This window comes from Odocoileus virginianus, chromosome 3 (genome assembly GCF_023699985.2).
Source record: "Odocoileus virginianus isolate 20LAN1187 ecotype Illinois chromosome 3, Ovbor_1.2, whole genome shotgun sequence".
Lineage (NCBI taxonomy): Eukaryota > Metazoa > Chordata > Mammalia > Artiodactyla > Cervidae > Odocoileus > Odocoileus virginianus.
The window spans coordinates 47,305,820-47,332,950 of record NC_069676.1 but is presented as its reverse complement, the minus strand read 5'-3'; the positions used below and the strand labels follow the sequence as shown (position 1 = coordinate 47,332,950).

At 41.3% G+C, this 27,131-nt stretch overlaps 1 protein-coding gene across 1 annotated transcript; it reads left to right on the top strand.

Moving 5' to 3' along the window:
* Nucleotides 1-2,268: 2,268 nt before the first annotated feature.
* DNAJC18 (DnaJ heat shock protein family (Hsp40) member C18) lies at nucleotides 2,269-27,131 on the top strand. Its single transcript, XM_020908426.2, has 8 exons — nucleotides 2,269-2,384; nucleotides 4,034-4,220; nucleotides 13,950-14,095; nucleotides 16,953-17,138; nucleotides 17,993-18,102; nucleotides 19,107-19,216; nucleotides 21,812-21,984; nucleotides 26,916-27,131. The coding sequence occupies exons 1-8, from the start codon at nucleotides 2,345-2,347 to the stop codon at nucleotides 27,038-27,040; spliced, it is 1,077 nt and encodes a 358-aa protein (XP_020764085.1). The 5' UTR covers nucleotides 2,269-2,344; the 3' UTR covers nucleotides 27,041-27,131.

Sequence of the window (27,131 nt, the reverse complement as noted above, 5' to 3'; positions counted from 1 at the left end):
AATTTTCCTGTTACTCCAGGTAGCTCTTGACCTCCTACTTTTGTATTCCAGTCCCCTATAATGAAAAGGACATCTTTTTTGGGTGTTAGTTCTAGAAGGTCTTGTAGGTCTTCATAGAACCGTTCAACTTCAGCTTCTTCAGCATTACTGGTTGGGGCATAGACTTGGATTACTGTGATACTGAATGGTTTGCCTTGGAAACAGACAGAGATCATTGTGTCATTTTTGAGATTGCATCCAAGTACTGCATTTTGGACTCTTTTGTTGACTATGATGGCTACTCCATTTCTTCTAAGGGGTTCTTGCCCACAGTAGTAGATATAATGGTCATCTGAGTTAAATTCACCCAATCCATTCCATTTTAGTTCATTGATTCCTAAAATGTTGATGTTCACTTTCTCCATCTCCTGTTTGACCACTTCCAATTTGCCTTGATTCATGGCCCTAACATTCCAGGTTCCTATGCAATATTGCTCTTTGGAGCATTGGACTTTACTTCCATCACCTGTCATATCCACAACTCGGTGTTGTTTTTGCTTTGGCTCCGTCTCTTCATTCTTTCTGGTGTTATTTCTCTACTGATCTCCAGTAGTATATTAGGCACCTACCAACCTGGGGAGTTCATCTTTCAGTGCCCTACCTTTTTGCCTTTTCATGCTGTTTATCGTGTTCTCAAGGCAAGAATACTGAAGTGGTTTGCCATTCCCTTCTCTAGTGGACCACGTTTTGTCAGAACTCTCCACCATGACCCATCCATCTTGAGTGGCCCTACATGGCATGGCTCAAAGTTTCATTGAGTTAGACAGGGCTGTGGTCAATGTGATCAGCTTGGCTAGTACTCTGTGACCCTACTCCTAAGTAGCCACATAATTCATAGCACCTCTTCTCAATCCAGTTTCTCCCATATAATGCTCTAGCATCCCCACTCTCAACCAGATACCTCTGACTTCATGGTACTCTGACATCTTTGACTCTAGTCCAGTGCCTCTGGACTTCAAGACATATTCCACCTTTCCCTGTCCATCTTCTAGAGGAGTCTGTCTAGCCTCCCTAAACCAAATAAACTTCTTTTAACCACCTAAAGGATGTCCCTGGTCAGACCCTTTGTCTGAAGAGCACAAGTGGCTTCTTCAGGACCCAGCCTTCTGTGTACACACTGGTGCTCATGTATCCCAGGGCCATGACTGCAGGGAAGGGATGGAACTGCTTACAACCAAAGGCATTTACCCTTTCAGTTTGTGTCTAGGGCTGTACATCTCCCCACTCCACCCCAACTACCTAAGTAGCTACTGTTTGATATCACAATTGACATAACTTATTTGGTCTTTGTGAGTAAGATCTCAGTGAATTCCAGGTGATTTTTTGTTTGGGGATGTACATGATCATGTTTCACTTCTGCAGACCTGATTTTTGGCCATCCCAACTCACCTGCAGGGATGAGTCAGTAAGGACACTTAGGAATCGCTTTTATTCTTCGCTAGGCTCCATGCAAACCTGAGTGGGAAAATGAAGGGATAATTCTTCATTTCCTTTTCACTCATCTCCTAGGGCCTGGTCCTTCAGAAAAGGGGATGGGCGCAGTAAACAAATAGGGTGGCGGAGAGAAGTCTCAGAGGGGCCCTGGAGACTTCAGGGATGGATGTCTGATGGAGACTTCAGACATCCTGGGATGGAGGAAGACTAAGGAAAAGCAAAGATAGGAATCTAAGGCCAGCTCCAAAACCTGCCTTTTTCTTCTTTCTCTACCCCTGACTTTTACTGGACACTCTAATGAAACTATGCCAGGGACGCTCCCTTCTAACCACATAAAACTCTCACCTTTTTATTTCCTTGATTCTTCCCAGGGTTGGGTTCAACATCACCAGAACTTGTCCTGGACCAAACACACACTTTTACACAGAATAGGTGTCAGCGTATATTTCAAAAGGACATCCCTGAAGCTAAAAATAGTCACAATGTCACCCTCTAGCCCACAGTTTGTCTTTCCCAGTGGATCTAATCACGTCTTCTTGAACTTCCCAGCTGTTATGCGGCGTGGAAGCCACTATTCCCACAGATGAGGAAAAGCTCTGCCCGCAGTTGTCACAGTAGCAGCTATGAGCCGCTAGCCGGAAAGCAGTCAACTGGCAGCAACACGCTTCCACAGGCCTTCCAATGGTCGCGCCCCTTACACCACTGCAGCTGCGACCCCTGGCGCAATGCAGGCCGGGTATTGTAGTCCAGTGAGCCGCAGTTCCTATGGATTGGACTACAATGACCATCGTGCCTCGCGCTTTTTTGCCCCCTTTCCCTTTTAGCCTCGGGCGCGGGGGAGGCTCGGCAGACCTGCTGACTGGGAACCGATATGGCAGCGACTTTGGGGAGCGGGGAGCGCTGGACGGAAGGTACCAGGTCCTGGCCGGAGGGTGGGACAGGGCAGGGTCTCGGAGAAATCAGGGATGGGACTCCTGCTGGCACCAGAAAGGGCTGAGATCCTGGGCCTGAGATGAAGGACAGAGGCCTATGAGAAGATGCTGGGCCTGAGTGGGGTTCCTGGTGAGGTAGGAGACTGTCCAGGACAGGGGACCGGGATATGGAATCCCGGAGCGTTGGCTCAAGCTGAGGACCCGGCTCGGTACCCACAGTCACCTGTGACGACTTGTTGCCTCCGGCCCCCAGCCCCGCCCAGGGCCTGCAGTTATCAGGCCCCGCCCGCACCAGGGTGGGCGGGGTAACGCTGTCTCCCGCAGCTTGCTTACCCGGCCCTTATCCTCACCTCCAAACTGTGCTGCTTGACCCTAGACCTGGGTTTCGTCTTGTCTGTGCATCCAGCACTGGGACAGATAGGCCAGCCCATTCCATCCTACAGTCAGGCAAAGAGGACTGAACCAAGGCCTATTATGTATTCTGCATTATGGATTTGACAGACATGGTCCCCTGAGCCCACAGAACTCTCAGTCTACTGGGGGAGTTTGACAGGTAAACAGTTACAAAAGAAGGCCAAAATGTCCTGGGCTACACAGCAAGGTCGTAGGTTTTGGGAGGCATACTGTTAAGGCACTCAACACGACCTGGGTTTCAGAGGAGGCCTCATGAAGAAAGGGTTACATATGATGACATGAAGGATGCGCTGGAGCTAGCCAGATCTACTTAGAGAAAAGTTTTGCAGGCAGAAGGAACAGCATGTGCTAAGGCCCAGAGAAAACAAGGCATTGCTGATCTGAAGGAAGATTGCTGTGGTAGAACGAAGAGTACAGAGGAGCTTGTGGTGAGATTTGAAGCTAAAGAGACAGGCTGGGCCCATGAGAAGAGATCTGGACATGGAGCAATGGGTAGTCACTAAGATGTTAAGCAGGAGAAAAGGGTTTTTTGTCTTACCCAGAACAGATCCTCTAGACAGGACATGAGCATTCTGCCTTCTTTGACTATATTGCTATGGCCCTCTTCACGCTCTGCAGGCATTATGATTAATTAAATCCTCTCCCTTTAAACAGTAACCTCTTTCTGATCAGGAGTAGGTCTTACCGATACACCTCCTTGATCTATCTAGCCAAATGTCTTGTACGTATTAGTTCTATAACCATTTAAACATTGAACTCACCTCTACTTTAAATCTTAGTGGTGGAAAACATTGCAATGAAAAATAATAAGTTATGAACAATTCTCTTCTGACCATGAACCACAGAGAAATAGACTTCCCTGGTGCTGCCCTAAATCCAAGGTATTGGGCAGATGCCTCTGGAGTGCCTTTACTGGCCCTGAATCAAGATTATTTGCTGGCTGATGCCTGTAGGGATGATGGACATTTTAATGCTTCATGTTTCTGACATTAAAAGTTTTTCATGATTGCTTCTATATTTTCTGTATTGTTTTCTCAAGGAAGATGTTTCTTCTGCTTTGTATGGATTTGGATCTGTAAAAGTCAGTATGACACCACTAACCTGGTCCTCAAACATTCACTGGCCTACAGGCAGCCTCCCAGATAGCTAAGGCCAGTAACAAAGTTGATTTGCAGGTCAGAGTGAACCCTCATGGAGCTGCTGTTGTTTTGCAGCTTACATTGATGCAATCAGAAGAAACAAATACCCAGAAGACAGACCTCCTGAAAGTCATGACCCCTGTGGTTGCTGTAACTGCATGAAGGGACAGAAGGAAAAGAAGTCTGAGAATGAATGGAATCAGACCCGACAGGGTGAGGGGAACTCCACTTATACAGAGGAGCAACTGCTTGGAGTACAAAGGTGAGCCTGTGGTGGGATTAAATGAGTGATTTTATGTAGAGTGCCTAGCACAGATTATCTGTTCTGTAAGTATTGACTGCTATTATTATCATTGAAGCACAATAACATCTTGGCCTCAGAGGCAAAGTTAGGTGGAAGTAGAATGTTAGGCTATAATCTGAAGTAACTGCCCTGTTCTACTCTAAGAGAATCAGGGAAAACCATGTTGACATAACAGACATCTGTACAACATCCTACTCAACAACAGCAGGATGTACAATATTCTCAAGTATACATGGAACATTATCCAGAGTAGACCATATGTTAGGCTATAAAACAGCCTTAATAAATTTAAAAGGATTAAAATAAAACACTGTATGTTCTTCGAAATTGATAACAGAAGGAAATTTGGGTAATTCACAAATATGTGAAAATTAAACAACATATTCCTAAATAACAAATAGGTCACAGAGGAAGTCACAAGGAAAACTAGAAAATGCTTTGTGATGATTGAAAATGAAAACACAATGTACCAAAACATAGGATACAGCTAAAGCAATACTTAGAGGAAATTTATAGCTATAAATGTTTATTTTTCTAAAATCTCAAATCAATAAACTAAAAAAAGAAGCACAAACTAAATTCAAACAAACAGAAGGAAATAATAAAGAGTGAAAATAAATAAAGGACAGCAAAACAATAGAGATCAACAAAACCAAAAGTTGTTGGTTATCAACAAAACTGACAAGCTTTTAGCTAGACTGACCAAGCTATAAAAGGGAGAAGACTCAGATAACTAAAATCAGAAGTGAAATAGGGGATATCACTACCAATCTTACATAATCATTAAGATAATAATCAAATAATAAGATAATAATTATAAGATAAGATATAAGAAGTGAAATAGGGGATATCACTACCAATCTTACATAATAAGATAATAATCAAAAAATAATGATTATGTAAGAGGATACTGTGAACAATTATATGCCAACAAATTAGAGAACTTAAATGGATAAATTCAATTTCCCACAAATAAAAGCCCAGGCACCGATGACTTAACTGGTGAATTCTACCAGATGTCTGAAGAAGAATTAACTAATCTTTCATTAACTATTATAGAAAATACCAAAGAAGGGAACACTTTCCAAGTCATTCTATGAGACCAGTATTACCCTATAACCAAAAACAAATGAAAGCATCACAAGATGGGTACAGATTTATGCAACATATAAAATTTGTAAAAAGGATTATATATCTTGACCAAGTGAGATTTATCCTAGGAGTACAAGGTTGTTTAACCCATGAAAATAAAATAATGTAATACACCATATTAATAGAATGAAAGACAAAAGTCATATGATCATTTCAATAGGTATAGAAAAAGCATTTGACAAAATCCAGCACTCTCATGATAACAAAATTCAGTGCACTAGGAATAGAAAGGAACTTCTTCAACCAGATAAAGGTCATCTACAAAAAATCCACAGCTAACATCATACTTAATGATGAATAATTTGATGCTCTCCAAGATCAGAAACAGGACAGGAACAAGACAAGTACATTCACTCTAGCTGTTACTATTCAACATTGTGCTGGAGGTTCAAGCCAGGGCAATTAGGCAAGAAAAATAAGAAGCCAACCAGATTGGAAAAAAGAAGTAAAACTGTATTCACATATGTTATGATCTAGTATAGAAAATTTTAAGGAATATGCACACACAAACTATTAGAACTAATAAATGACTTCAGCAAAGATCAATATACAAAAATCATTATTTTTCTTTTTTTCACTTAATAAACATATATTTATAGATATACAATTTCAGAATTCTAATCAAGAAATATAGCTTCTCAGGGGATCTGTTAGGATCTATGTTCTTATTGCACATGGCTCAGCCCATCTAGGTAGGGACATCTACGGAAACCAGAGGATTGGGGTGGTGGGAGCAAAGCACTGGGGTCAGCCCAAGCAGGTCGCTCTCATCCATATCCAATTCTGAGCATCTCTCTGGGCTAGGGTGGCCACTTCATCATAGGGCAAGACTTTATTTATAAAGCCATATTTGGCATGTCTTAACCAAGCTTCCTTTCCCAGCAAGAATCCTGTTTGTTGGGGAACTCTTAAAAGAGAGCCAAGAGAAGCTCCTGGAGGGTAGTGACCCCCTCCTGGCTGGCAGTTTGGGGTACTAAGACTTCGGGGGATGGCTGGCTCAATGACACATCCCACCACCAGAGAAAAATTTGGGAAAAACAGTAATTCCAAAAGGTTCAGTATAAACTGTGGAAATGAATAAAACCTCGCTCCCTTCCCCTGGCAGTAACTGCTATTTTGAGAAAAACCTCATTTGAAAGTGATGATCAGAAACTTGTGGTTCGTCCTTTGTCCAACATGCAAGAGAAGGCCAGGTGGCGTCATGACCATGGAGGGTAGAGACAGAGGTGCCCATGGTCACGGACTTTCTTTAAGAGCCAGCGGCTGCCGCAGGGTCCTGAGAACCACCTGGTTGACTCTTCGAGGAAAAGCCTTCTGGAGTCTTTGATATATATAACTTAGGAAAAACCAGTAGCAACAGTGGGTCTATGCCCTGGGGCACCTATAAGAGAAAACTTGCATAGGGAAATCATTATTTTTCTATACACTAGCAATGAACAATCTGAAAATGAAAACAGTTTCATGTATAACAACATCAAAAAGAATAAAATGCTTAGGGATAAATTTAACAAATGTAACATTGTACATTGAAAACTACAAACTTCATTAAAAGAAATTAAAGAAACTCTAAATAAATGGGAAGTTTGCCTGTGTTTATGAATTGAAAGGCTTAGTATTGTTTCAGTTCAGTCACTCAGTCATGTTCAATTCTACGACCCCATGGACTGAAGCATACCAGGATTCCCTGTCCATCACCAGCTCCTGAAGCTTGCTCAAACTCATGTCCATCGAGTTGGTGATGCCATCCAACCATCTCATCCTCTGTCTTCCCCTTTTCCTCCTGTCTTTGATCTTTCCCAGCATCAGGGTCTTCACATCAGGTGGCCAAAGTATTGGAGTTTCAGCTTCAGCATTAGTCCTTCCAATGAATATTCAGGACTGATTTCCTTTAGGATTGAGTGTTTTGATCTTGCAGTCCAAGGGACTCTCAGAGTCTTCTCCAACACCACAACTCAAAAGCATCAATTCTTTGGAGATCAGCTTTCTTTATAGTCCAACTCTCACATCCATACATGACTTATGGAAAAAACATAGTTTTGACTATATGGACCTTTGTTGGTAAAGTAATATCTCTGCTTTTTAATATGCTGCCTAGGTTGGTCATAGCTTTTCTTCCAAAGAGCAAGTGTCTTATAATTTCATGGCTGCAGTCACCAACTGCAGTGATTTTGGAGCCCAAAAAGATAAATCTCTCTCTGTTTCCATTGTTTCCCCATCTATTTGTCATGAAGTGATAGGACTGGATGCCATGATCTTAGTTTTCTGAATGTTGAGTTTTAAGCCACTTTTTCACTCTCCTCTCACTTTCGTCAAGAGGCTCTTTAGTTCTTCTTCACTTTCTGCCATAAGGATGTTGTCATCTGCATATCTGAGGTTATTGATATTTTTCCCAGCAACCTTAATATTGATAATATTCCTCAGATTGATCCACAGATTCAACACAATCCCTATTAAATTCCCAGTTACCTTTTTTTGCAGAAATTGACAATCTGATCCTGAAATTCATATGAAAACGCAAAGAACCTAGAGTAACCAAGTGTTAGTCACTCAGTTGTGTCTAACTCTTTGTGACCCCCATGCACTGTAGCCCTCTAAGCTTCTCTGTCCATGGGATTATCCAGGCAAGAATACTGGAGTGGGTAGCCATTCCCTTCTCCAGGGGATCTTCCCAACCCAGGGATTGAACCTGTGTCTCCTGCATTGTAAGCAGATTCTTTACCATCTGAGCCACCAGGGAAGCCAAAACAGTATTAGAAAAAAAGTGCAAAGTTGGAAGACTCATACTTCCCAATTTCAAAACCTACTGCAAAGATTCAGAATGAAGATAGTGTGCACTAGCATAGGACAGGCATTTAGATCAATGAAATAGAATTGATACTCCTGAGATAAACCCTTATATTTATGATTAATTGGTTTTTGACAAGAGTGCCAAGACAGTTTAATGGGGGAAAGACTAGTCTTCTTGTTGGGACAACTGAATATCCACATGCAAAAAATGAACGTGGACTCCTTCCTCACACAAATAAAAAAATTAATTCTAAGACCTAAGACCTAAATATAAGAGCTAAAACTATAAAACTCGTAGAAGAAAACATAAATGTAAAGCTTTGTGACATTAGATTAGGGAGTGATTTTGTGTTGACAACCAAAGTACAAGTTAGAAAATATAGCCAAATTGGACTTCATAAAAAAAAATTAAAATTTTGTACTTCAAAAGATACCATCAAAAAGGTGAAAAATCAACCCACAAAACAGGAGAAAATATCTTCAAATTATATATCTGACAAGGGACAGATGGAAAGAGAAAGAGAGAGGCAGGAGACTATTTGCCATGGAATCAGGAATTGGAAGCTAGGGTGGGGAATCCATAGGATCCCCACAAGCAGCTATTGGGGAAGGGCCCCGACTGACATTCCAGACCCTGCATTAATAGTCCCGATTGTGTTACTAACTTATTATGAACTCTTCAGCAACGCTCTGAGCCTCTGCCTGCTCAACTGAGTTGTGTGATAGAAAAAACTGAAGGTACTTTAAATGCCCATCGGTAGGGAATGTACATGCATGCATGCTCAGTCACTCAGTTGTGTCTGACTCTTTGCAACCCTGTGGATTGTTGCCCACCAGGCTCCTCAGTCCATGGGATTTTTCTAGGCAAGAACACTGGAGTAGGGTGCCATTTCCTCCTCAAGGGGATCTTCCTGACCCAGGGATCAGATCCAAGTCTCCTGCATTGACAGGTGGATTCTTTACCACTGAACCACTTGGGAAACCCATACATCCATAACAGTGCAAGAATATGCATCCTTTAGAAGAATGTGGTAGATTTTTTTTTTAAAGCATAGTTGATTTACAACGTTGTGTTAGTTTCTAGTGTGCAGCCAAGTATTGTGTTATATAAAACTGAATATATATATGTTCTTTTTCAGATTCTTTTCTATTATAGATTATTATAAGATACTGAGTACAGTTCCTTGTGCTATATATATGTATAATATGACCTTATTGATTATTTTATATAAAGTAGTATTTATCTGTTAATCCCCAAGTCCTAATCTGTCCCCTTCCTTCCCACTCTCCCACCCCTGCTTTCCCCTCAGTTCAGTTCAGTCTCTCAATTGTGTCTGACTCCTGGCAACCTCATGGACTGCAGCACACCAGGCCTACCTGCCCATTCCAACTCCCAGAGTTTACCCAAACTCTGTGTCCATTGAGTCGGTGATGCCATCCAACCATCTCATCCTCTATCATCCCCTTCTTCTCCTGCCTTCAGTCTTTCCCAGCATCAGGGTCTTGAGTCAGTTCTTTGCATCAGGTGGCCGAAGTATTAGAGTTTCAGCTTCAACATCAGTCCTTGCAATGAACACTCAGGACTGATCTCCTTTAGGGTGGACTGGTTGTATCTCCTTGTAGTCCAAGAGACTCTCAAAAGTCTCCTCCAACACCACAGTTCAAAAGCATCAATTCTTCAGTGCTCAGCTTTCTTTATAGTCCCAACTCTCACATCCATACATGACTGGGAAAACCATAGCCTTGACTAGAGGGGCCTTGATGATGCTGTGAAAGTGCTGCACTCAATATGCCAGCAAATTTGGAAAACTCAGCAGTGGCCCCAGGACTGGAAAAGGTCAGTTTTCATTCCTATCCCAAGAAAGGCAATGCCAAAGAGTGTTCAAACTACCGCACAATTGCACTCATCTCACACGCTAGTAAAGTAATGCTCAAAATTCTCCAAGCCAGGCTTCAACAGTACGTGAACCGTGAACTTCCAGATGTTCAAGATGGTTTTAGAAAAGGCAGAGGAACCAGGGATCAAATCCAACATCCGCTGGATCATCGAAAAAGCAAGAGAGTTCCAGAAAAACATCTACTTCTGCTGTACTGACTATGCCAAAGCCTTTGACTGTGTGGATCACAACAAACTGTGGAACATTCTTCAAGAGATGGGAATAACAGACCACCTAAGCTGCCTCTTGAGAAATCTGTATGCAGGTCAGGAAGCAACAGTTAGAACTGGACATGGAACAACAGACTGGTTCCAAATCGGGAAAGGAGTATGTAAAGGCTGTATATTGTCAGCCTGCTTATTTAACTTATATGTAGAGTACATCATGAGAAATGCTGGGCTGGATGAAGCACAAACTGGAATCAAGATTGCCGGGAGAAATATCAATAACCTCAGATATGCAGATGACACCACCCTTATGGCAAAAAGTGAAGAAGAACTAAAGAGCCTCTTGATGAAAGTGAAAGAGGAGAGTGAAAAAGTTGGCTTAAAGCTCAACATTCAGAAAACAAAGATCATGGCATCCGGTCCCATCACTCATGGCAAATAGATGGGGAAACAGTGGCAGACTTTATTTTGGGGGGCTCCAAAACCACTGCAGATGGTGACTGCAGCCATGAAATTAAAAGATGCTTACTCCTTGGAAGGAAAGTTATGGCCAACCTAGACAGCTTTCCCCTCTGGTAACCATAAATTTGTTTTCTCTGTCAATGAGTCTGTATCTGTTTTGTAAATCAGCTCATTTGTGTCATCTTTTTATAATCCACATACAAGTGATATCATATGATATTTGTCTTTGTCTGATTTACCTCAGTATGATAATCTCTAGGTCCATCCTTGTTGCTACAAATGGCATTTCATTCTTTTTTATGGCCGAGTAATATTCCACTGTATATATATGTGTGTGTGTGTATATATATATATATATATATATATATATATATATTATATACCACATCTTTTTTATCCATTCATCTGGCTGTTGTAAAGAGTGCTGCTGTGAACACTGGAGTGCATGTATCTTTTCAAATTAGCGTTTTCATCTTTTCCGGATGTATGTCCAGGATCATATGGTCTATTTTTAGTTTTTTTAAGGAACCACCATACTGTTTTCCATAGTGGCTGCACCAGTTTATTTTCCTCCCAAGAATGTAGGAGGGTTTCCTTTTTTCCACACCCACTCAAGCATTTGTATTTTGTAGACTTTTTGATGATGGCCATTCTGACCAATGTGAGGTGATAGATACCTCATTGTAGTTTTGATTCGCATTTCTCTAGTAATTAGCAATGTTGAGATCTTTTTGTGTGCCTGTTGGCCATCTGTAGAATGTGGTAGATTTTTAGCAATAGCCAATATTTACATCATGTCAGATGCTATCAAGCATTTTAATGAACACTTAATTTAATTATAACAGCTCAGTGAAATATAGGTATAATTATTAGCCCATTTCAAAAGATAACACAATTCACAAAGTTAAGTCCACAGCAAAGTCAGATGCCAACCAAGGCATTTTGACTCCAGAGTTCATGTTGTAGTCCATCCATTCTCCAAGGTGTGGTTTGGGAATCCCAAGACCATTTTGGAGAGGGGTCTGCAAGTTTTAAACTATCTTTGTGAACTTCCCTGGTGATCCAGTGGTTAAGATTCTTTGCTTCCACTGCAGGGGGTACAGGTTTGACCACTGATCAGGAAAGTTCCACATGCTGCTTGGTGCAGCACCCCCCCAAAAAAAACCCACAATATTTTCATAATAATACAAACACATATTTGCCTTTTTCACTTGAGAGGCTATATAACATCCAGTTATATCTTTTTATAAGAGTATAAAAGACTTTTTATATCAAAAAGTTCAGAACTGCTGCTCTGGTGGTGTAAACTATTATCCCTGTATTTCTCATCTCTGTAAGTTACTGGTCAATCCCCAAGACAAATTGTTGTTTTAAAAAAAGATGTAGAAGGGTGATTATAATATGCTTACATTTAGGTATTAATAAGAAAAAGAAAAAAGAAAGAGATGGGGCCGTTTCTATACATGTGCTGTCTCTATACATAGGAATCAGAGAAAACTTTTTTTTTTGGGCCTTGCTATGCATCTTGTAGGATCTCAGTTCCCTGGTCAGGGATTGAACCTGGGTTACAGCAGTGAAAGCTCAGAATCCTAACTACTAGGTTACCAAGGAAATCCCTACAGAAAACTTCTAACTGTGGTTATTCTTAGCATAGGAGATTGGGGGACAGAAAATGGAGAAGCAGGAAGTTGTTTCACTGTATATAGTTTAGTATTTTGGATATTTTTCTTCTACCATCAGTTCAGTTCAGTTGCTCAGTCATGTCCAACTTTTTGCAACCCCATGGACTGCAGCATGCCAGGCTTCCCTGTCTATCACCAACTCTTAGAGCTTGCTCAAACTCTTGTCCAAGTCGGTGATACCATCCAACCATCTCATTCTCTGTCTTCCCCTTCTCCTTCTGCCTTCAATCTTTCCCAGCATCTGGGTCTTTTCCAATGAGTCTGTTCTTTGCATCAGTTGGCCAAATTATTGGAGTTTCAGCTTCAGCATCAGTCCTTCCAATGAATATTCAGGAATGATTACCTTTAGGATTGACTGCTTTGATATCCTTGCAGTCCAAGGGACTCTCAAGAGTCTTCTCCAACACCACAGTTCAAAAGCATCAGTTCTTCAGCACTCAGCTTTCTTTATAGTCCAACTCTCACATCCATATATGACTCCTGGAAAAGCCGTAGCTTTGACTAGACAGACCTTTGTTGGCAAAGTAATGTCTCTGCTTTTTTTTTAATTTATTTTTTTATGAAGGATAATTGCTTTACAGAATTTTGTTGTTTCTGCTTTTTAATATGCTGTCTAGGTTGATCATAACTTTTCTTCCAAGGAGCAAACATCTTTTAATTTCATGGCTGCAGTCACTATCTGCAGTGATTTTGGAGCCCCCCAAAATAAAGTCTGCCACTGTTTCCATTGTTTCCCCGTCTATTTGCCATGAAGTGATGGGACCAGATCCCATGATCTTAGTTTTCTGAATGTTAAGTTTTAAGCCAACTTTTTCACTCTCCTCTCACTTTCATCAAGAGGCTCTTTAGTTCTTCTTTGCTTTCTGCCATAAGGGTTATTGACATTTCTCCGGGCAAGCTTGATTCCAGCTTGTGCTTCATCCAGTTTGGAATTTTGCATGATACACTCTGCATATAAGTTAAATAAACAGGGTGACAATATACAACCTTGATGTACTCCTTTCCCAATCTGGAATCAGTCTGTTGTTCCATGTCCAGTTCTAACTGCTGCTTCTTGACCTGCATACAGATTTCTCAGGGGGTAGGTAAGGTGCCTTTATAACTTTTTAAAACAAAGTTTAAAAAGATAGCCATAAAAAAGGGGTACATTAAAAAAAATGGTTAGGGTATTTCTTCTGCCTTTGCTGTCCTGTGGTTCAACTTTGAGGACCTTAGATTGGGCCTTAATATAAGGATTAGTATAGTTATTCTACCCACTTACAGGGATATAGAAAGAATAAAATATTAGATGTAAAAATACTTTGAAAGGAATTAAGCTGTCTCTGGGAGGAGAACGTTGTTAGTGAATTGAATGATTCATTAATGTGTTCACCAGTTTTCTTTCTTTCAGGTTTGGAGCTCACACATTGGAAAGAGGATTGATTTACTATTTTGCAGTTAATTGTACAAAAGGGACCTTTGTAGACATACCAAAAAAATGTTTCTGATTTGTGTTTTTAGGATCAAGAAATGCAGAAATTACTATGAAATTCTGGGAGTTTCACGAGATGCTAGTGATGAAGAGCTTAAGAAAGCTTACCGAAAACTTGCCCTGAAATTTCATCCTGACAAGAACTGTGCTCCTGGAGCAACAGATGCTTTCAAAGGTCTGATCCTAAACTAATGCTTAATTATGCCCTCCTTGTGATGTTTGATCACAGCAAGTTGTTTCCAGCCTCCCTTGTAATTGTTTTCTAAGGCCACAAGCCTTAGAAATTGTTTTTTTCTGCCACACCTCTTAGATAGTGATTATTAGCATAGCTCTGTCCTTAATTTCTGACCTTAATTTCTTTTGGAAAAAACAAAATACTTGGTTTCTCTGTAATACCTTACAGAACCTTTTATTCTTTGATTCAGCAAATATTTATTGAAGATCTATGTGCAGGTGCCAGGGTAAGTAAAACTGATATGACTCCTCTTGTGGAACTTAAAGGTTGGTAGCCACTTGCAAGTAGGGCCTAGACAGCATTTCAAAACTTCTTTGACCATGAAACTCTGTTCATGAAACCTCCATTATAAACACATGGTTAGTATAAAAAGGCTTTATAAGACTTTGTAGAGAGCAAAAACACAGTTATAGATCAAAGGTTTTTCCATTGATTTCTGTGATACTTTCAGAAACATCTTCTCAAAAAATATTTTGGATCCAATACATAAATAAAATTTTACTTAAGAGCTTCACCCTGAGGATGTCATTGATTCAGGAAAGGATTATCAGTGAATGCTAAAACCATTGGGTAATAGGTTGTTGTTGAATAGAATATTCACATAATGTCAAAGTATCACCCCACAGAATACTTACTGATTTTGTTGTTATTTAGTTGCTAAATCATGCCCGACTCTTTTGTGACCCCATGGACTATAGCCCGCCAGGGTCCTCTGTCTGTGGGATTTCCCAGGCAAGAATACTGGAATGGGTTGCCATTTCCTTCTCCAAGGGATCTTCCTAACCCAGGGATCAACCCCAGTGCTACATTGGCAGATAGATTCTTTACCACTGAGCCACTTGGGAAGCCCAGATTGCACAGGGAAAATTTTCTAAGTAATGGAGATAGCTAGCTGTTACTACTTTAAGCAAGTGATCTAATTTATCATCACCATTACTAGAACAATTTAACATTACATGTTGTAATACTAATACCAGAATGTTTGACCTGAATCTAATAAAGAGGAAACAATAAAAATATGGAACATTCTACAAAGAACACTGAACTACTCTTCAAAAAATTAATTAAAAGAAAAGCAAAAAAGGTGGGGAGACTGTTCCAGATGAAAAGAAACTAAAGAGATGTGAAACCAAAGGCAGTACATTAACCCTGAATGGATTTACTGGGTGATAATGAATTGGTGTTCATTTTCTTAACTGTGATATGATATTTTGATCATGTAGGAGAGTATCTTTCTTCTTCAGAGATGTATGCTGAAATATATAGGAGTGAAGTGTCATAATATCTTCGGCATACTTCCAAGTGATTCAGCAAGAAAAAATGAATACATATTATATATATGCATGTATGTGTAGAGCATTGAGAAAAGAAAAGTGGTAAAATGCTAATATTGATGAATAAGGGTAAAGGTGTTTATTGTACTATTTTTTTCAGCTTTTCTGGAGATTTGAATTTTTCAAAAGGAAAAGTAGGGACCTCTCTGGTGGTCCAGTGGCTAAGACTCAGTGCTTGCAATGAAGGGGATCCAGGTTCGATCCCTGGTCGGGGAACTGGATCCCACGTGCTGCAACTAAAAGATTAAAGATCCCTAATGTCCCAACTAAGATGTGGCACAGCCAAATAAATAAATGTTTGTAAAAAAGAAAAAGTAAAAAAAAAGATAGATCTGAGACAGTTTTTTTAAGTCAGTATTTACCTTAGAGGACAAGTTACTTTGTTGAGTGCCTTTGTGAATCTCATTCTCCCCACAGTTTCTGTAAGGAAACAGATAAACCACATTCTCCTCATACCTTCATGTAGGGTACGTCACAGACTAATGCCATTTCTCTAAGAAATCTGCCAGATTTCAAGGGATGTGACTGTTTAAACAACTCTGTTTAGGTTTTTCTTTTTGTTTTTTTCTGCTTAACTGTTTTATTGCTATAAATAATTAATTCAGTTCCCTGACTAGAAGAATCACAAGGAAATGCTCTTTCTGACTATATTTCTGATAGTGTTGACTGAATTAAAGGTAGGCAGGTGGGAATGACTTAAAAGATTTTTTTTAAGATTTCTTTGATTGGTGATTCTTTGATTGGTGGTACTGACTGAATGTTTAAATGAAATTGGACAAAGTTTGCACATTTGTGCACAGGGAGGAGAAGTGATGGTATGCTTATGTAGTCTATTCAGACTTTGATCCCTCACTGAGGCACTGGACATACTTTTTTTTTTTTTTAAAGCCATGATAATTGGCTTGTGGGATCTTAGTTCCCTGACCAGGGAATGAACCTGGACCCTTAGCAGTGGAAGCACAGGTTCTAACCACTGACGACCAGGGAATTCCCTGGAGATACATTTCCAAATTTCTAAAGACTATGTTTAAAAGTTAAGCTGAAATAAGACTGATGACAGGACTTTGCTTTTAACCAAGTAGGAGGATTTTTATTTATTATTTTATTCAGGAGACTTGTTTATGTGACTTCATGTTAGAATACCATTGCTTATGTATAAACTGTTTCTGACCATAAACTATTGCTCTCAAGTGAAATAACACATTTTTTATAAGGGAGAACAGTACTTCTAAGTTTATTTTGACTCCAGTATTGTTTCAGGCTTATCAAACTAGATCTTGGGAAGATTTCAAGGGCAAGCACTTTGGTGAACTTTCCAGGCCCAAGCACCTCTCCTTGGGTCACTGTGAAGTTGTCCAGCACCAACTCTTCACTGTTACTCTGGGCTCTTCACTGCTACTACTGTGATTACCCTCAGCTGCAACAAAGACTGTGTACGCTGGTGCTTTTTGTTTTTGTTGCAGCAATAGGAAATGCCTTTGCAGTCCTGAGCAATCCTGACAAGAGACTCCGCTATGATGAATATGGAGATGAACAGGTGACTTTCACTGCCCCTCGAGCCAGACCTTATAATTATTACAGGGACTTTGAAACTGACATCACTCCGGAAGAGCTATTCAATGTCTTCTTTGGAGGACATTTTCCTACAGGTTAGTATCCCAAATTTTTTCATTTAAAAAGTCTTAGGGACGTCCCTGGTCCAGTGGTTCAGTGGTCCAGTGGTTAAGACTCTGCACTTCTACTGCAGGGGGCTCAGGTTTGATCCCTGGTCGGAGAGCTAAGATCCCATATGCCACGTGGCGTGGCCAAAAACAGTCATATATATTTTAAGGATCTGAATAGACAGGCCATGGTATGGTGGAAACAACAAGACTTTGGAATCAGATAAGCTGAGGTTGAAGTCGTCTCCAGCCTCCAACTATGCATGATTTTTACTTAGTCCATCTGATCTAGTTTCCTTACCAAAAAATGGGGCTGATAATACCAACCTCACAGAGATGCTGGGAGGATTGGATATTTTTTAAGTGTTTTATAAATTAGAAACAAAATTCCTATAATTATTGTAAACTAGCACTTATATAAAGGTAAAGGTTAGAAAAATACCCCCAGAGAGTTGGAAGTTGGGTTAATTAAATGCCTTGGAAGTAAATTGGATTTTGTGGAGTTGCTATTAAAGATGCTAGTGATATAATCTGATATTGGGCAAGAAGGCAGACAAGAGCATGTCAGACAGGATTCATGGTCCAAGTGCTGTTTCTTTCTCTGCCTCTCAGGTTTCTGTCACTCACTAGTTACAAAGGACTGTTTAAATAAGGGTGAGAGAGCTAAGCATGTCCCATTTTTCAGCTGGTTCACTTGATATACCTACTGTCTTATTTTTCTGCTGGGTAAAATGAGACAATACCCTACCCTCAAAGAGCCTAGTTGGAAGCACGGACTTTGGAAAAGGCAAGGAAGAGGTGTGTGCCATATTGTGTGCTAAGTATTTTTCTTTCTTTTCTAGGAAATATTCATATGTTTTCAAATGTGACAGATGACACCCACTATTACCGCCGGCGGCACCGACATGAGAGAATGCAGACACGAAAGGAAGAGGAAGAGGATAAGCCTCAGGTACCTGGGGAGGATAGGACAACAGCTGCCCATAAACGCTCGTACTGAAACTGACCTTTATGAAGTAAGATCAGGTTTTTGAAGTTCAGCTTGAGATATGTGCTAAAGCGTGCTTTAGGAAAGCGGAAGCATGGTAAGAAGACCTGGATAACTGGCCCAAATGGGCCAGAATGGTACCCCCTCCCCCACCCATCCTTTGGTGACTGTCCCGGGAAATTTGTTCCCCTATGGGGCTGTCTTGAAAAAGATTTTCTTGACTGCAGAGAAATAGGGACCCCCTTTATAATATTCAGTACTAAAGGGGATTTAAATTAAGGGATCAAGGGAGTCTCATGAAGCTCAAGGGCAGGAAGCACGCTGGGCCTTGTGACAGATGGGAACCAGGAACTGGGGTGCTGTCAGGCATCACGCAGCTGTGCTCTCCGTGACTCTTGGGGCCAGACTGTCTCCAGTTTTCCTTACTCTCTGCATCTGCTTTGTTCTCTCTAAGCAGCCTGGCTTTTCTACTTCCCCTTGCAAGTGTCCAGTCTACAGTGCCTCTGAGTATGTGTCCTTTGAAGTGACTGCCTAGCAGTGAATGGTGATGAATCTCAAGCCCAGATTCTTAGGAGGGAGAATGTGATCATCCCTGCTATGGTTAAATGTCTGCCAGATGTCCCCCAGTCTGCTCAGCTAAGGCTAAGGCAACAGAGCTGCATGATAACATGACCTCATGAGGGTCACAGGCTGGGCAGACTAGTGCACAGGTGTCTGCTGCATTGGTCTTGGAAAAGGAGGCTGCAGGATTGAGTGTCAGTCCAGGTTGTGGGTGGGCCCCCTTCAGCCTTTTCAGCAGACAGAATGGAGCTGTTTGGTACTTCTCAGCAGAAAATACAACCTTCTCAGAAAAACTTTGGGCAATGTGCAATGCACTGGTAATGCATATTTTCTTTGGGAAAACTCCTATTTTCAGTAAGCTTTATATTTATGAACAGCACTTACACCAAATATTTTTTCTTTTTCAGACTACATATTCTGCATTTATTCAATTACTTCCAGTTCTGGTGATTGTGATCATATCTGTGATTACTCAGCTACTAGCTGCTAATCCCCCATATAGTCTATTCTATAAATCGTAAGTCAAATACTTACAAATCTTTCTTAACAACAAGCTGGTACATTACCAACATTTCATGTCACCTTTTGTTGTAGAAAACACTGGTTTTGTGTTTAAAGGGACAGCTGGATAGTAATAATGCAGAGACTCAAAGTTACTTCAGGCAGTTTCCCATGCACTCAGGACCTGGATTGTTTTGTTCTACAGCGACATCATCTGGTCAACTGCGGAACAGCAACAGCTGGTTTCTGAGGGATTAACAGACTAACTCCAGGTTCAGATTAAATCTTTAACATAGTTCCATGTTAGAGTTAGAAAGGACCTTAATGAGCTTGTGAAAGTATCACTGCACCCCTGTGAATCTGAGAACATAGTAACTAAGATCTAGTGATTATGTCCAATTTAAGAAACTGCAAGAATAGGACTTTTATTCATAAGACTGTACAGTCAAACCATACTATCTCATTTCTTTGCTTTTGCTAAAAATATAGAAATCATTATGAAGTTTGTATTGCATGAAAAATATGAGCTCTGATAGGAATTTTTAAATTTCTTCAATTAAGTATTTCAGTTAAATCAGTTCTCAAAGTTTGATCCCTAAACCAAGCATCCCTAGACCAAGCATCCCTAGATCAAGCATTAAATGGCAACATAAGTGCAAACTCTTAGACCTTACTCTGTATCTACTGAATCAAAAACTCTAGAGGTGAGAACCAGCAATATGAGTTTTAACAAGCCTTCCAAATAATTCTGGTCCATACTAAATTTGAGAATCACTGGTTTGTTTTTTTTTAATTAATAATGGGAAATGAGCCTTTATTCACAATTACAGTTTAGCAGACAAACACCTTTCAAATGTGGACTCTGTTGTGGAACAGTACCTAAGAGGAAGAGCTCAGGTTGGTGATCACTATAGCCTTAAGGCTATCATTCTAGATCAGTATCTTCATTTTACAGAGAGGCAAGCTGAGACTCAGAGAGAGGTTATTGCTATCAGGTCACGCTGGCCTGAGTCCCTCTAATTTCCTGACTTCCCATATTTCTCCATATGTTACGACTACCTCCTTTCTCGTCAGGCCAGTGAGGCAGGCAGGAACCTGCCCTCAGCTTTCCAGAGAGAGGGAAGAGCAATCATGGCCTGAGCTCTTAGACATCCAGCAAGATCCATGAGTGAAGAGATCAAAGGAAAAGCTAGGAAAAGGTCAAATATAACTCCTTTAAGATAGACTTTGTTCAGTGTGAACAAAGTCAGCTTGGATTTGCACATTACCATCACATTGTTTTAACTGGAATTTGAGCTCCCTTCTATACTTTCTTATGGTTAGACTTTAGTTAACCCATGACCTGTTAAAGTTTCTGAACATCAGAGACTTGGATATCATTAAGAGTTAGCCTGGAGGTATAATTGAAATCTTTTGTCTCAGTTTTTTTGCAGTTCTCATCTAACAGCTATGTGTGAAGTACTTTTTATCATGTCCTAAAAATTGGAACTAAGTTAGTATAAGCTGTCTAGTTATTTGTGAATAGTTTACAATAGCAATCATTTCATTCAACCTACATTTACCATGCCAGCTGCCATGCCAGGTCCTGCAGAATATATAAATTGCTTTTTAAGCATTCAGCATTATACTTTTAACAGAGAAAACAATCTAAGAGAGGTGAATCCAGGTAGCTGCACCTTCATGTTCATAGCAACATTGTTTATGGTAGCCAAGACATGGAAAAAGCCTACACACACACACACACACACACACACACACACACACACACACACACGTGCGCGCATATATACACACAGAGGAATATTATTCAGCCCTAAAAAATGAAAATTATAGCATTTCTGACTACACTGAGGGACTCTGAAGGCATTATGCTAAACAAAGTAAGTCAGAGAAAGACAAATACTGTATGATCTCACTTATATGTGGAATCTAAAAAAAAAACTCAGAAAAGGAGATCAAATTTCTGGTTACCAAAGATGGAGGAGAGAGGGAGGGGGAATTGAAGGAAAGATGGTCAAAGGTGCAAACTAATAGTTGTAAGATAAATATTAGTAAATATGATGTATGTCACATACAATACAGTGTTATAGTGGTTAACACTGCTGTATCATAGGAAATGATAGAAAAGTTAAAGAGACTAAGTAGTAAGAGTTCTCATCACAAGGAAAAATTTTTTCCTTTATTCTTGTCTTTTTTTTAAATCTTCTTTATTTTCTTTTTATTGTATCTATATGAGAAGACAGATGTTAGTGGATTACCTATTAGACATGTTAGACATTGTGGTAATCATTTCACAATATATGTAAACCCATCATGATGTATGTCTTAAATTTAAAGAGACAGAAAGAGGGAGAAAGAAGAGAGGGAGATGACTCATTTAAGAGAATAAAGTAAATATGCTGAGACTGAATCCACCTGAAACATGCTCATAGAGTAGCGACAGTGACAACATTGCACTTACTGCTTTGCTTGGGAAATAATAAATGTTGATGTGTTAGAAATGGTATCTGCATCTGTGAAAAGGTAAGTGTGATGATGATGTCAGCAAGGCCAGTGCTAAGAGTGATACTTCCAAATATAACAAGCAAACCTGAGCCTCTCCTTGTTTTAGGACCTTGGGCCACACCATTTCTAGAGAAACCCAGAACCTACAGGTGCCTTACTTCGTGGATAAAAATTTTGACAAGGCCTACAGAGGTGCATCTCTGCGTGACCTGGAGAAGACGATAGAGAAGGATTACATTGATTATATCCAGACCAGTTGTTGGAAGGAGAAACAACAAAGTAAGATGCTCTAAAAGGGGCTTTAGCTGGTGCCACCCTGAGGTATCCCCAGCATACTGATCTCTCCTCTCTTTCTGAGCTACTCATGTTTATCTGAACAAGGACAGGACAGAGGCCCATTCAGGATATTAGAAATATTATAATAAAAAGGGAAGTTTATTGACAGGATACATGTGGCCAGGGCTTGAAATCTTTAGGGACTTAGGCAGTACTAGTTGCCTGTCTGTCTGTCTCTGAGTTGCTACATCTGTCTGCCTATCTGCCTTCTGTCCTTTCTTTTACCAACTGCTTTCCTACATTTTTTTCAAGCTCTCCTCCTTCACAGCCTTGATTTGCCCTAGTTTATTTTGGTTGCCACCCTCCTATTCGTTCTCCCAACTCCCCCAACCCCACCATTCATTGGCCTCTTTCTACGTCACAAGCTTCCTCTTTAAGTAGCTTGCTGTTGGTCCATTGTTTCCTAATTCCACATTTCCCAGAGGGAAACCTGATCCAGCCTAACCAAAGTTTGATAGGTTGTTGTTATTGAGTCTGGTGCCCCTTCTCTTCCCCTCCAATCAGCTGTGGCCACACAGAACAAAAGTGATCTCTCATTGGAGCAGGCCTTCCACACTGTTTCCCTGTCTGGAGACAGCAAGGGTGATGGTGTTGGCTTACGATTTGTCTTATGACTCCAGTGAGCATTCATGGAGAGTGCTGTAACAAGGCAGCCCTGTCTCAGCCAACAGGCTCCTTTTCGTCCCACTTGAATTCCCCCTGCACCCCCCCCCCCACACACACACACACACTAGTAATTGTATCTTATAAAACTTGGCTTTGGCTAATTTTTAAAAGGCAAACTAACTCATTTTAAAAAACCTATCACTGGGTATTATTAAACATCTAACAGTGTCTGATAAATTTAGATCCTTAGTCACAGTGCTACTAAGCGCTTGCTGACCCATCTGCACCCCAACCCCACCCCAAGTTAACCTTTCCTTCCTCTGTGTGTTTAAAGCCCTTCAGTCATCCTACTGAGACACTAACACCCTCGCAGTGTTAGTGTTCTCTAGGTACATGACAGTCTCTACTGGACTCTGGGCTCTCTGAGGTCAAGAACCATGTCTTACTAATTTTGTGGCCCAAGCCCTTGGCACAGTCTTTGCTTCAGAACAGATGCTCAACAAATGTCTTTTGAAGAGAGGATTCTCAGGACTGGAAAAAGTGAAGCTGCTGAGAACCAGGGATCACTGAGCAGGCTAGTGTCCTAACCCTGGCCCGAGGGACCTTGTGTCCTCCGTCTGCTCCCGCGGAGTGGAGCCCACCTGACCTCTCGGTGCCTTAAGAGCCTGGTGGGCATTGACTTGAATGTAAGGGGGATTCAGCAGGAGGAGGCCATTGCTTTTTTTATTGAAAAAACAAAAACGAGAGGTCTGGAAGTAACCCTATCCTACTGTTAAACTAGGTTTTTCTAGTTCTAAAAACCAGGAAATAATTTTAGAGTAAGATAGAGGCCTTAGACTTAAAGGCGTTATAATTGATCACCTGATCCAAATCAGGTGAAGGTCAGTGTATGTCCTAAGAGTCTCCATTGTTTTAGGCCCTGATAGGGTTTTGAATTTGTTGCTGTATGCAAGAAATTGATGAAAATATATATTTCTTAAACACCCCCCCCCCCCCCCCACCCACACACCAGCTAGAACTATGCAAAGAACTAATGGTTAAGATTTCCTGGTGGCTCAGACAGTAAAGACTCTGCCTGCAATTCAGAAGACCCGGTTTCGATCCCTGGGTCAGGAAGATCCTCTGTAGAAGGAAATGGCAACCCACTTCAGTAGTCTTGCCAGGAGAATCCCATGGACAGAAGAGCCTGGCAGGCTACATTCCATGGGGTCACAAAGAATTTGACACAACTCAGCGACTAACACTTTCATGGAAAGGATTACACCTAAGGCGGCTTCTAGCCTTGCATCCCCATCCTCATGAGACCTGCTTCCAGGGCTTTGGCACCCTCCAGGTATAATCAAGTGGGTGAGCATGACACGTCTACCCACAAGTTCCAAACTGGGGGTTATCAGCACACACCCCTTAAAAATCTATTTCTGGCATTTAAGGATGGTGGCTGTCCGGAGCCTCCATACAACCCAAGTGCCATTTGAGAACAGGCAGCATCTGCCCTCCGGATCCAGCAGCAAGTGCAGCCAACATGGTTAAATTTAGCACATGGATGGAGGTTGTAAAAATAAACCTGCTTAAGAACAAAGTTCAGTCTCGGCAAAATACCGAATGGAAACTGCTTTTAGCAAAGTTTAGCCATTGTCTTTTAAAATCTTTTGTTAATTTCTTTGCTCTGCTCTTCCTTAGAATGCTTCATCAGAGTGAATTTCTGTGAGTACTCCTTTACTGTAAACACTGATCGCCCTGTCTACTCCTTCACGGCTGCACCTAGATAATAAAGCCAATGCCAGGGGAAGTGGCCATGGCCCTGGACTGGGACAAACCAAAATAAAAGGCAGGACTGCTTCCTGACCTAGCTGAGCGGGACTGGGACCCCAGCCCTTCCTGGCAGAGGAGAACTTTCCATGCTCTGGAGCAGGATGGCAGAGAGGGCAGAAGCTTAGACTTTGAAATGGGGATAAAATGAACTTCCTCCCAAAGAGGTTGTATGGATGATAGAAGATGACATGAGTATAACACTTAGCACAGTGTCTAGCATATAGTAAGTGCTTGGATCCTAACAAAATCCAGACCTTGCTTGGCCTTGATCAACTGGATGTAGCTCTGTCTCGCAGGGCTGGATCCTGAGGGTGGTTGGGATCTGTCAGGACTCCCATCTGGGCTTTTGGGCAGAGTATTTTGCGAGAGGAGGCTCTGGGACTTGCTTCTCTTGGCAATTTGCCCAAGTCAGTTTACTCTGAAGGCTTCAATGCTCTGTTCATCTATTACACTGGCATTCAGGGCAGGGAAAACATTATGCAGAGAAGAAAAACATGTTCCCTTGATTCTGCCCCTGCCAAAGATTTTGTTTTTCCTTAGAAGTTACTGAATATTAACAGAACTTGTCAAAAGTAACATATTCGTTGAGTTGAGCTTTTGTTCATTGAAGTACAAAAGGATTCAGTGGCTATCTGGAGAGAAGTTTTCCAACCATGATCATGGGGATGTGGGCCATGGTTCCTTGAAACACTGTCCTTGTGCAGGGTCATTCCTCTGGAGCAGGGTTCTCAACCTTTGGAGCATGTTTTGAGAAAGCATTCATATATGTGTACGTATGTTCTCTTTCATCAGCTTATTACAGTAGTTGTCAGTATAGAAAATAGAATCACTAGCTGTTAATGTTTTCCGGAATGAGATTTCAGGCAATGAGACATTTGGATAAGGTCAGTAACAAAAAAACCTAAGGAAATCATTTCAAGGAAAAGCTGAGCCACAGAATCTGCTCTACATACTGGTGCAGCTGTGACTCCAGAGGACCACAGAGCCCTCTTGAACAGGTTTCCCACATGCCGAAACAGCCAGACAAATGGAGTCAGTGCCCAGCTCTGGGTGGAACAAGGCAGCAAAGGCTCTCATTTGGGTGCAGCCGATGATCCTCCATGAAGCTGCATCACCCGCGAGGATGCCCATGCCAAGGCAAGCTCTGGCTGGCACGCAATGCAGGCCCCACACCACGGGGTGAAAGCACATTGTTCTGGAGCCTAGGAGACTCGCTGATTGCCAGGCAACTGCTGGGCCAGGGCCCAGGCTCTGAGCCCCTATTGTAGAGGGTGGGTTTTCATGCATCCCCACCCCTCGCCCTAAAGTCCTGCACTTAATCTGTACTTTGGGTCTTACTTGGTGTAAACGGAATCATTGTGAGCAGAAATGCCTGTATTTTGTGTTGATAGAGACTTATTCAGAGACCAATGCGCATTGTTCCCCCTGGCCAAGTATTAATTCCTGTTTCCAGTCAGTTTGCTGATTAATCAGACAGGTGCCTCTCGTTCACCAAGAAAAACAAAATCTGTCAGCAAGATGATTAAGAATTAATAGGCATATTTAAGAATGATTAAAATAGCATTTTTCACAAGGATGGGCCTTTAAACACTGAGTAGCTGTCTGCTGGTGAAGCTACACAGGCCCTCCAAGCGTGCCTTGCTGTTAATACACCACACGCCTCTGGAGGTTCTCTTCAGGCATTCCTTCCTCAGAGTGTCTCTGAAACTATACAAAAGAATAAAAAAGAGAGGTAGCCAAACCACTGCTGAGTCCAGGAGGACAGCAGAGATTATATTCTGGTTAAAAATAGAATGACCTTCTCCACTATGAGGAGAAAATAAAATACATTTTGTCAAGGAGATAGAGGTCACCGGATCCAGATGATTTCACTTTCAAAAGAGCCCAGCTGCCTTTGCCCTTTGAGTTAGGGGCCCCCCATGTGGTGAGGGCATGAAGGATGCAGCCAGCAGCCTGGGTACCTAGAGCAGGCAGGCCCCCAGAGGAGGGCTCTGTGTCCGTCAGCGCATGAGTTATGCTCCAGCGACTCGGGAAGGGTGAAGCAGCTGCCTTTGTTTCAGATGACAGGAACAGGCGATCGGACTCCATTCTCTCCCAACTGCCATCTGAATACCATTTGTAGGAAAGCCTTGAAACAGAGTCTCCTCTTACTGCACACGTGCAGGTTTCCTAAGTCTGGTGCCAAATGTTCTGTTGATAAGAACTAAGTCCAGTGCTTTTGTAATGGAGCACAGATACTTTCGGACTCCAGGATCACAGGTGTCCCTTAATCCTCAGCACCTGGTGTGGTATAGCTTCCTGATACATGTTTCTCGAGTAAATGAGTTTTTTTTCTTAAACTTAATTGAAAGAAAAAGCATTATATAAAGTAAAAGGAGCTCTGCTTCCAGAAGTATTGAAGTGAAACAAAGGAGCTCAACTCTCTTGATGAATTGGTTACCTCTTTTATCTTTCAGAGTCGGAGTTGACCAATTTGGCAGGATTATACAGAGATGAACGATTGAAACAGAAAGCAGAATCGCTGAAACTTGAAAACTGTGAAAAACTTTCCAAACTTATTGGCCTACGCAGAGGTGGCTGAGAGGCTGATAGTTGTACGCAGGCTCGGGGTTTTGCTACATGTTACTGTTTATGTTCCTAATTCCATTTTATAATACAAAATTAGGAAATGA